Source organism: Patella vulgata, chromosome 4, assembly GCF_932274485.2.
Source record: "Patella vulgata chromosome 4, xgPatVulg1.2, whole genome shotgun sequence".
NCBI classification, from domain to species: Eukaryota; Metazoa; Mollusca; class Gastropoda; family Patellidae; genus Patella; species Patella vulgata.
This window is the reverse complement of record NC_065882.2, coordinates 82,991,444-83,002,769: the sequence shown is the minus strand read 5'-3', so window position 1 is coordinate 83,002,769 and position 11,326 is coordinate 82,991,444. Positions and strand designations below refer to the sequence as shown.

Genomic DNA, 11,326 nt, shown 5'->3' with positions numbered 1-11,326 from the left:
AAAGGTGTTCTGTTTAATATAGAAATTCGTTACCTACATGATGTGTGACGAAAACTAGGTTAATTAAGTAGCTTGCATTATTCTTACCGATAGTTATGTCAGTATCCATTGCTGGAAGTAGGGTACTATAGTCCAGTCATCTCATGCACGGATTAGTACAATTAACTAACGCATTATACTTTCTATGTAGGAGAGGGCTTGTTTGATTTACCCTCAGATATCATGAGACCGTAGGAAAGATATAATTCGTGAGTTCCTGGGAAACGTCATACCCACAGCCGCCTCGGCTGAGAGGCTGGAATAGAGACAAAATATGATGTTTAAGCTGTTTGATTTGAGTTATTAAGGATGTTAAACTCAGACCGTGGATAGTTTAATAACTCCTAAAGTATCTATAATAGATGTTGTAGTTTTCCTGTATTTAACCATTGCAGTTTGCTGTATTTGTTATATAAACTTAGTAACAAAATAAACAGTGTTCCAGACTTAATTGATCATTGGAAATAGTCATTGACGATTATGTCTCAGCTAATTCATTATTTGGTACCGCGACACAGGATGGATAGTATCACAGCCTATCTCTTATTTGGAGTCCCTGACCAAGTTAGTCACATCTAAAAGTAGTGTCACAGTTTTCAATGTACCGGTACGTGGTTTCGTGACCTTTTGTTGCTGTCGGTTACAATAGAAACGATCCCATTACCGACCTTAAGTAAAGTAGAATAGTTATGTTTGATTCTATCTATTATTTTCATTTTAAAAACCATAATTACCAAGCATTTTGAAAAGAATTGCTGAAAATAACACAATGTCCCCTACTAGCCTCAACTAATTTTACAATGCAGGCATGTACAATTATAACTCACTGATGGCATAAATTGTTGCCTGCCTCACAACTGTACCCAGGGGCCACGGCGGAAAGGCGCTGGATCGCTAACCGGAGTGGAGGACCGGGGGCCTGATAATATACGCTGTCTAGTCGTTTGAGTGGGACGTTGGCGTGCACAGAAAAGGAAATGGAATGAAATGAAATGGGGTTTAATCTCCTACTGTTTTGCTTTGACTGGGCTAATGGAGACGGTCATACGCCATACAGTGTGCTATGAGGAAACTTTTGCCCGGGCAGCGACACTGAGGCCTACTCTTATATCGAGTTCCATCTGCCGGGGGATCTTTTACGTGCACGCATATATATACACGAGTCCTCGATTTTTCGTCCCATCCTGCACCACTGACAAGGGGAAACCACGTCTGAAAGTCCCGATGTACTTTCTCGGCCAATATGCAGGGATCGAACACGCGACCTCCAGGTCAATGAGCCAGCGTCTTACCCACTTAGCCACCGTGGCTCCCAGGGTCTGTAATGATACGGGCTTTACACAAAATGAACAACAAAACAATGATTTACAAGAAAAGCAATAGAAATAAAGTAGCACCATGGGCCTTTCTGTCAGACGTTGAGAGCGGCGGTCAACAATAAAAACCGATCGCCACATCCTACGTATGACCCATGCATCTTAATAGCCTTGTGATCGTCTAGTATTTTCACTTGTCGTCTTTGCTCCCCCTTCACGTTTGTCTTCTCAGTAGTTAAGACGTTTGTCTTACCAGGAATAACAATGCAACAGTTCGTTTTTACATTTTATATATCATAGTTGGATACATAGATACAAGCATAGTAGATTACAATACTAAAGTCGTTCTCTCATACCCCATCCAGCCCGACATGCTGGGGCTACATCTTTTCCCTTCTGGAATCAAGCTGCTGTCTGACGATTGCCGAAAGGAATGATAGTTTTGTAGCTTTGGATTTGGACGTTCAATTATCTAATTGGTCAAATATGACGTAAACAGTTGTAGAGATTGGTTACTCAAGCTACATGATGCAATTAGTAAATTTCCAATCACTTGGTAAACATGATATTTTCATTCCCACGGAACCAACTAATATTTACCAAATTATAACACTTTCTTATATACCAATCCGTCACTCATTCTTGAGTGCATTAGATATGACTTATTAGCCAAGATATTAATTAATATCTTGCTACTAACTAAAAGAGCAAAAGTTCTAGCCATAAGCTTACAATAATGCCACCGGTCTTGACAATAACTGACTCCTGAATGACGATCGTCTGCCAGTTAACGTCACGACTTAGAAAGTCAAAATATTAACAATGAGGGTGGTTATCAGAATATAGTTTCGGAAAAGGCTAAGAATTAAAGGGACCATCCCGATTTTAGAGAGAGAAAGAGAAAGAGAGAGGGGGGGGGGGGGGTAACGTCCACTCGACACAAACTAGGTCATTTCGGGACTAACACATGTTTCAATTTTATTTCAAAAAATTCGCTTGCGCGTAGGGGTCTTTAGCAGTGGGAGGAAACCGGAGGACCCGGAGAAAACCCACGAGGTTGGACAGGCGACCCTACTCCTTGTCACGTACAAACGGAGAATCCAGTTACAAGGGACGTCCATATGTTATAGAAGAGGATATCGTTAACCACATCTCAGTTACAAGGGACCTCCATGTTTTATAGAAGAGGATATCGTTATAACCACATCTCTCATTGTATCGTGTAAGATGTAAAACTTTAGATTATCATCGCGGTTACAAGAGATGTTCTGGGTAGAAAATGTAAGAATTTAAATTATCAGAGTAATGTACTGTGATAAAACCCTGTTTTAACTGATTTCACATATGGAAGTATGTAATCGATTGCTTGTAAGGTTCTACTACGTACCGTATTATAAGAATGGACATAGGCATAGGGGAGCAGTCTCAGTTGTGTGTGTGTGTGGGGGGGGGGGGGCTGAGTATATTAGCCCGAAAATTTTCTTTGTCGCCCGAATTTTCAGAATGAATCAGACATTAACTAAAACGAATTTTCCACAAAGCTGTGATGGTTGTTTATTTTTAATTAATTACACAATTACCCAACAATATAAATTTATAATATGTTAATTAAAAACAACTTAATGTTCCCCATTCTCTGGGGAAATACATTGCCTGAAAAATGGACGGTGCACCCCAAAATTCCAAGCATCGCCAACAGAATATCAACAAGAACACCAAAGCACCTCCACCAGAATACCAACATTATTACATTGGTTCCAATGGAAGCTCAGATAAATATCGAGATTCTAACATTTGTGTTTTTGTGCCAACACGTTCTTTCCCCATCTCCTTTCCCCACAAAATATGCCCTCTTTGGTTGTGTCACAAAATGGTGACTGCGTAACTCGTGGGAAAAATAATGTACAGAGATCGCATTTAATTGGACAATTCAATTGACAAGAATAAAATAACCATATAAATGTGTAGATAAAGGCTATAAAATGAAATTACACATTATATTTTAAAGGGACTATACCGATTTGTACGGAGTCTCGAAACTAAAAGTCTGGGTATGTACGAAATTTAAGCGCCAAAATATAGAGGAATGGTGTATTTACCTTGTCTGAAAATTTCAGCTCAAAATATTGAGTCATATGGACGTGAACGTCAAAACTGCTTATCCGGACACATTATGTTTATAAAATAAAGTCTGGTTTTATCCAGACACCGCATAATACAGCTTGGGACACCGGACTCCATTTCCAGATGAAGACTGATGGGTTTAAAGGCTCAATACCACTCTTGTTGTAACTGAATAATATGTCCCAATCTAAATTCTGGCCAACAAATTGCACTATTTTACAATATTCCAATTAATTGATGATACAAATTTCATCTTAACACACCTAATTTTAAAAATTGGAAAAATTCAACTAAATGATTTGAAAAGCCTGATGTAAAGCTTTTCAAATGTAACTTGGATTTAAAAATATTTTTGAACCCTCTGGACAAGTAAAATAGGATTTAATGGATAATTTACACAACAGGTAGGATACTAACACATCTTTTACTTAGAATAAGGCTATTTTTTATTTTTTGGAGCTGTCAAGCCAGCAAGAGTGTTATTGTCCCTTTAAGTTGTTTGAAAGCGTATCACATATATTGAGTTAATTGCTCGGCCCTAAGGTAGAAGATTGTAGGGGATTTTAACACAAAATTAAGCAGTTTTATTTTCCGAAATATTATCGGGATTGGCCCTTTAAACGTTACATTTTGTACATATACGAAAATGTTAGTACAACCGTAAAGCTACACTACCTTGTTTCACGGTAAACGATGACAAAATAAAAGGTATGTCGTCACAAACTGATTTCAACACTGGTTTAATAACATTTTAAAGTTCTTTTCGTCCGTCTTGGGACTATTTATAAATAATTTCATTGTCATATACGTGTATATAAAAGAGCAAGTATTTAGGAAACGGAACGGCTGGATTTGTGTTTTTATTCAGTGAATTTTAACAGAATAATTATGTTAATGCTGATTAAAATACAACTGACAACAACAGCAGGTACGGTATACCTACTAAAGGTTTGTGAGTGTGTGTCGGGGGGGGGGGCTGTCTCTCTCCCTATACCTACTCGGGGTCATTTAAAAATCCGTGGTGGGGATTTACAACAAAACAAGAACAAGAGGTGTTATAATCCACACAATATAATCATATAAGTCCATTCGTATCAGATATTCGTGTACAAGCCAAAATGCTAGTCGAAAATAAGAAATTAGGAAAAAACGAGGGGTGCTATTATCGCTGTGTGTTATTTCTTAATTTCCTATTTTCGAGTTGATTTTGGCTTGTATAGCGTGTTATCGCCTCACATTTTGTCGTAACGTCTACTTTTCGACTTTCGCGTTCTGAAGAGGCGAAAAGTAGAAATTATGAATGGTAGTTATAGGCTTCCATAGGTCTTGTCAATATGTCCCTCGTATAATCATTAATTTTTAAACCGGCTGGCGCAGAAAGGTAATACGTTTATCACACTCGAACAATAGCCTCCACATATGCAACTGGTGGTAGTTATTTGTTTCTTTGATGTGCTTACGGGTTATATATCATATCAACCTGTCGGGCGCCACGGTGACTAAGTGGGTCGCTAGCCCCGTAGGTCGGGTGTCCGATGCCTGCATTGGCCGAGAAAGTTCATCCTGATTTTCCGGCGTGGTTCTCTCTTGTCAGTGATGTTGGACGGAGGACGTGACAAGGACAACTGTCTAGTCGTTCGGATGGGACGAAAAACAGAGATCCCGTGTACACATTGGCGTGCACGTAAAAGATCACTTGGCAATTGGAATTTGATACAAAAGTAGGCCGTAGCGCCGCTGCCCGGGCAAAATTCCGCTCATAGCACACTCTATAGCGTATGCCCGTCTTCATTAGCCCAGTTCGGAGCAGAACAGTAGAACGTTAAACCCCATTTCATTTTATATCAATCTGCCATGATGTCATCATAGGTTGATATATTCGGTTCATATCAACCTCTGATGACGCTGATGTAATATTACAAAGAACACAGAAATCACTTTTTTATGCTCTTGTCGATTACAAATGTTTATGGTACAGTTAGCTGCATTCACCACCAAAATGTCAAATCATTTTTGTTCTTGTGTGTTCTCTGATACCCGGAAGATAAGCACACAGTAATCATAGGTTACAAGAGGGGTGGGGGTAGATGGCTGAATGGCTAGCGCGTGTGCGTTGTATCATAAGGTCTGGCATTGAGTCAACTGGCGTGGTGTCGATTCCCTAGTTGTACGTGACAAGGTGTAGGGTCACCTTTCCAACCTCGTGGGTTTTCTCCGGGTCCCCCCCCCCCACACACTGCTTAAGACCCCTACGCGCAAGCGAATTATTGAAATAAAATTGAACCATATGTTAGTCCCGAAATGACCTAGTTTGTGTCGAGGGGACGTTAACCGCCATCTCTCTCTCTCTCTCTCTCTCTCTCTCTCTTGATATAAAAGTAGGCCGTAGTGCCGCTGTCCGGGCAAAATTACACAGATAGCATACTGTATGGCGAATGCACGTCTTCATTAGCCCAGCCGGAGTAAAAACCCTATTTCATTTATGTACTGCCAAGCTATCCTACTTATAAGTCAATTAAATGAAAAACACAGTTTACTTGACAAATGGACGACGATGATATGAAATTTATAAGAAAAAAATAATAATTTTGATTCCATTCCCTATGACGAAATACATTCTGTCTCATTATTCGTTATTCAAAATTTGAATACCGAATAACGAATCAGGTTCTGTTTCGTTATTCGTTATTTACACTGTTAAAAATGGGTGTAATTAAAAACTAAGTGTAAACTTTAAACCACAAGCTAACCAACTAAAAGAGCTACAGCTAACAAGTGTAACCGATATTCATGACTACTGAACACAGGTGTAATTGTGGGGTGTTTGGGTTAGCTACAACACTACCAGTGTTATAGTGCATTTATACCAAAGCGTTAACTAGTATTGTGGAATAAATCATAGAACAGCGTTTATTTGGTTACAAAAGTGTAATCGATATTCATGAGTACTGAACACCAGGATAGTTGTAATTGTAACTGGTGTAAACTACCTTATTATTTTTATCTGTGTAGCAAAAACGAACAACGAAACACGGTTTAACTTCACGCTGCCGCGATTCGCCATCCAGTATGTTGACTCATAGGCGGTAATATCTTTTGATCGATAATATGTGATAAAGTAACTTCTACGTTTTATTTTCTAAAAACGTTTTAATCCGACAGGATATTCATTTTCACGGGAATAATTGGATCTTTACTGATCACCGTCAAGGTTTCCATTTACAGGTATACCATTTAAATTTAATTTTCATCTCTAGCCTACCGTCTTCAGTAAATAATCCACAACCAAGACCAGGAAAAACCTATTATTTTGTCAACTCCAAAAAACATAGCTTCTGGCCGGGTTTGGTGAAATAAAATGAAATGAAATGGGGTTTAACGTCCTACTGTTCTGCTCCTATGCTGGGCTAATGAAGACGGGCATACACCATACAGTGTGCTATAAGCGAAATTTTGCCCGGGCAGCGGCACTATCGCCTACTTTTATATCGAATTCCAACTGCCAATGGATCTTTTACGTGCATTCCAATGTATACATGGGACCTCGGTTTTTCGTCTCATCCGAAGGACTAGACAGCTGTCCTTGTCAGGTCCTCCGTCCTGCATCACTGACAAGGGGGAACCACGCCGGAGAATCTGGATGATCTTTCTCGGCCAATGCAGGGATCGAACACCCGACCTCCAGGCTAGCGAGCCAGCGTCTTACCCACTTAGCCACGTGATCCCCGCCAGGTTTGGTAATTGACGAGGTTATTAGATTGCATGGGGATTAACGTCCTACTTTGCCGTACCAGCCGATCGAATGAAAACGGGCATATTATATATGCCAGTCAGTGTGGTATGAGATAAATTTTGTCTGGACAGGTGCACGTCCTCGACAATAATATTTGTGACTGTCGTTTGTTTGTCTGTTCAATGCTAGCTCGGACCGGGGAGTAACATAGGGCTGTTGGTGATGGCTTACCACTTCCGGCTTCGGAGTTCTACCACTTCCGGCTCATGGCTGTAAGCATACTAATCCTACTGATTAATAGAATGTCTAGCATTGTACATTTCTCAATAATTGTATAGGATAGCCTTTGGGAAACTGTCTCGCTAGGCCGAGGAATGGGTTGGTGGGGGGAATGGAGGCCCAAATTGTATTTTTTGTCACAAAGTCATATAGGTTTGATCATCTTATACATTAGTAAAACATTAATTTCTTGCACAGTGCATCTCTAAAAACATGTGTATAGTGTGAAGTTGGACACTTGTGTTGCTTTTATGTTGGGGGTGGTAGTGGGGGTTTGGGGCTGTGTGTCTGGTTAAGGGGCAGGATCATTCTGTACATTAAAATAGTAGTGTGTACTGGATATCCCTGGGCCCTTATTCACGAAAACTTAAACTAAGATACAATCAAAATTTTAAGAAATACTGCAATTCGATTGGCTGACCAGTAAAATCAATTTGCATATATCCAATTTGCATATTGGTCAGCCAATCGAATAAGGGCCCTGGACAACTGTGGTGTGTACTGGATATCCCAGGACAACTGTGGTGTGTACTGGATATCCCTGGACAACTTTAGTGTGTACTGGATATCCCAGGACAACCGTTTTCCAATGTGGTGGCGTGTAGAGAGATTGATTTAACGTCCACTCGACACAAACTAGGTCATTTTGGGACTAACAATTTTATTTCATTTCTTCGGTTGCGCGTAGGTGTCTTTAGCAGTGGGAGAAAACCCACGAGGTTTGAGGGCGTGCCTACTCCTTGTCACGCACATGAGGGGAATCGAAAGCACACCACTTGAATCAATGGCAGACCTTATGATACAACGCGCACGCGCTAATCATTCGGTCACCCCAACCCCGATGTGTTAATGTAACATGCAACCATTCGCCCCACCCCCACTCCCCACCTGGTATATCGAGGCCAGGAAATCATTAGTAAAACTATCGCTGAGTACAAGCGTTCAAAGATTTCTTTTCTCTTGCGACTATATCACAACCTTTGCTAGAATCAAAATCTTGAATCGGCAATAAAAAAACAGATTGTATTGAATCCTTTTTATCAAGGGATTTGTTTAAAATAACGAATTTAGTCAATTCTCTTGAATTCAATTAAATGTGACTGAATGAATTCTTTGGTCATCAAATATATTACACAGTTAGAGAGAAAATATAACACAATAATACAATATAATAGCCGGATTTGCCTACTTGACGAAATCAATCAATGAAGTGACAAACTTACCCGGGGTTCACTTGAAGCAAGGTTATCTCCTCTGTAGGAGGCGCGGTGGCTCAGTGAGTAAGACAATGGCTCACTAACCTATAGGTCCCGTGTTCGATCCCGGTGTTTTAGATCCCTTTCAGTTTTGGGGAGAGAGACAGAGAGGGTAACATTCACTCGACACAAAAGTAGACTTTTTAAATTGGCCTCAACAGACATCCATAATTATCCCTAATACTTGTGCTGATAATCATTTATTTGACCAGTCACTGGAATAATTGTGTTTTGTTCCCTTTTTAGATATGAAGCCCAACATTACCCTATTTATCTGTCTAATGATCATCACAGGACTTTCGGTTTTAACAGTAATTCATAGAGCACCCGTCTTTCAGCACCTTTACACATATGGAAGTAGATTCTTCGATGTCGATACAAACATGTCACTGCACAGGGACCTTTTAACTAAGAATATGGCAACGCAGGCGCGTCCTGTAATAAAAATATCACCGAAAACAACAAGAAAAGCAACCACTGCCACCGCAACTACAAATTCAAATATTGCATCAGAAGATACAAATACTGTAGCTTACACGGATATCTCTTTAATCAATTCCCCTAGTTGGTATTTAAATAGAATTCGACTTGAAAATGTATTTATAAACTGTGAAATAAAAACTTGCCGTGTGAGAAATGGTTGGGATTACTTCAACACCAGTGATGCAGTGGTGTTTTATGCGGTAGATTTACCATTGAAAACGCCACCCAAACGCATTAATCGGCACCAAATTTGGGTAGTTTCTGGATGGGAATCTCCGCACCACACCAGATGTCACGTGTTTTCAAACCCGGAGTGGAGAAATCAAATCAACTGGACCATGACATATCGATTAGATTCCGATATTCCCGTGCCTTACGGAATAGTGAAAAAAACTGAGAATAAATTCAATAAAAATTATAGTGCAATTATGAAAAGTAAAAAGAAAATGGTAGCTTGGGTCGTAAGTAACTGTCGGACACCAGCAAAACGTTGGAAGTACGTAGAACAACTGAAGGAAATAGTTCCAGTGGATGTGTTTGGAAAGTGTGTTTCGGCCACCCCTACAGATATTTTCGAAATGATAAACAAGACCTACAAATTCTATCTCGCATTCGAAAATTCACTATGCAAAGACTATATTACGGAAAAGTTTTTTAGAAGGCAAAATTTAGACGTTGTACTGATAACCAGAGGTATTGGGAACTATACCAAGTTTTATCCACAAGAATCTTTCATAAACTCCAACAACTTTAAAAACGCCCACGAACTGGGAACATTTCTTCTGAAATTAGATAAGAACAACACTGCTTATGTGAATTATTTAAAATCGAAAGAGAATTATAGATCGGAAGGTTTGGGTCCATCCACCATTAAGGGACTGTGTGATATGTGTAAAATGTTACAAGATAAAACGATCCATCGGAATGTTTACATGGATTTTAATAAGTGGTGGTGGAATAGTGATTGTAATACCAAACCAACAGACATTATTTTATAAAATCGCCCAAGAGCTGTGATTCTTCTACCTTTCCATCTTCATTAGCCCAGTCGGTGCAGAAAAGTGGTACTTGAAACTCCATTTCATTTCCCCTTTATTTGGATTCTATGTTTATGTGAACGTCAATAAAACGAATTAAGAGTTCGCAAATCATATATAGTTCCCTTAACAATTGGTAAATATTACTTAACGACAGTCACGACTGAAATTAATGATATTTGGCCTCTCAAACGGAACAATCAACATACCTTATATGTGATCTTACATACGATCTCGTGTTATGTTATAAATATTCACCTCTTGCTAAGCTTATAATTAAAACGTTGCTAATTGTCGGTTGCATAGAACAAAACCCTGGCCCGTTAAATACATTAAGTTCAGGTAACATTTCCAATGTTAACAATACTGTCTGTAGCCTATTGCCAAAATTAGATTGAAGCTGCATTATCTAACCATGATATAATATGTATTACTGAATCTCATCCAGTAGACGTGGTGCAAGGGTTAATCAGCGAACTGGATGTATGAGATGTGTTGTTGACGTTTGGGAAAGTAGGACGAGGGGAAATGTGTAGGGAGTGCTGTAAAGGGATAGTTAGATGTATTATGAATGGTTAGAGTGGCTGTGGTGTTACGGTGAAATACTATGCCGCCACCGTAACACCACAGCTTTATGATTTGTTAGACAAGAGTGATGTAATGGGTGTCAACAACTGGGTATGCTGGTACCGTCGCAACGTAGCCGTGAAATATATATTGTGGGGGGGTGGGAAGGGCGGAAACGGAAAAATATACAATGTTGACAGTATGTGCCAGGCATGAGGCTGCGCAGACCGAGCGGCAGCTCGATAGGGAGTGTGTGGGAGGGTCACCCTCATAAAAATTTTTTTTTTAAATTTCAGTTTTCTGTAAGCAGTGAAAACACTATTTTGGCATTGTTTGCGGGGTTAAACCTAAAAATCACATTAATACACCTATTGCACGATATTGTGAAACTAGCTGACGAAGACAGCTCGGGCGGCGATTGTTCGACTCGGGGCTGCTCTGTCAGTATCTAACAAACGCATTTAGTTGGCGTACAACTTTTAAAAACCGAAT

The 11,326-nt window shown here is 39.6% G+C and overlaps 1 protein-coding gene across 1 annotated transcript; it reads left to right on the top strand.

The window, feature by feature from the left end:
* Nucleotides 1–6,573: 6,573 nt before the first annotated feature.
* On the top strand, nucleotides 6,574–9,943 carry LOC130010439 (glycoprotein 3-alpha-L-fucosyltransferase A-like; the record flags this gene model as incomplete). The annotated part of the gene is made up of 2 exons (XM_050546003.2): nucleotides 6,574–6,704; nucleotides 8,994–9,943. A coding segment is annotated over exon 2 (948 nt), but the record flags the coding sequence as incomplete, so codon positions are not given.
* Nucleotides 9,944–11,326: the final 1,383 nt, after the last annotated feature.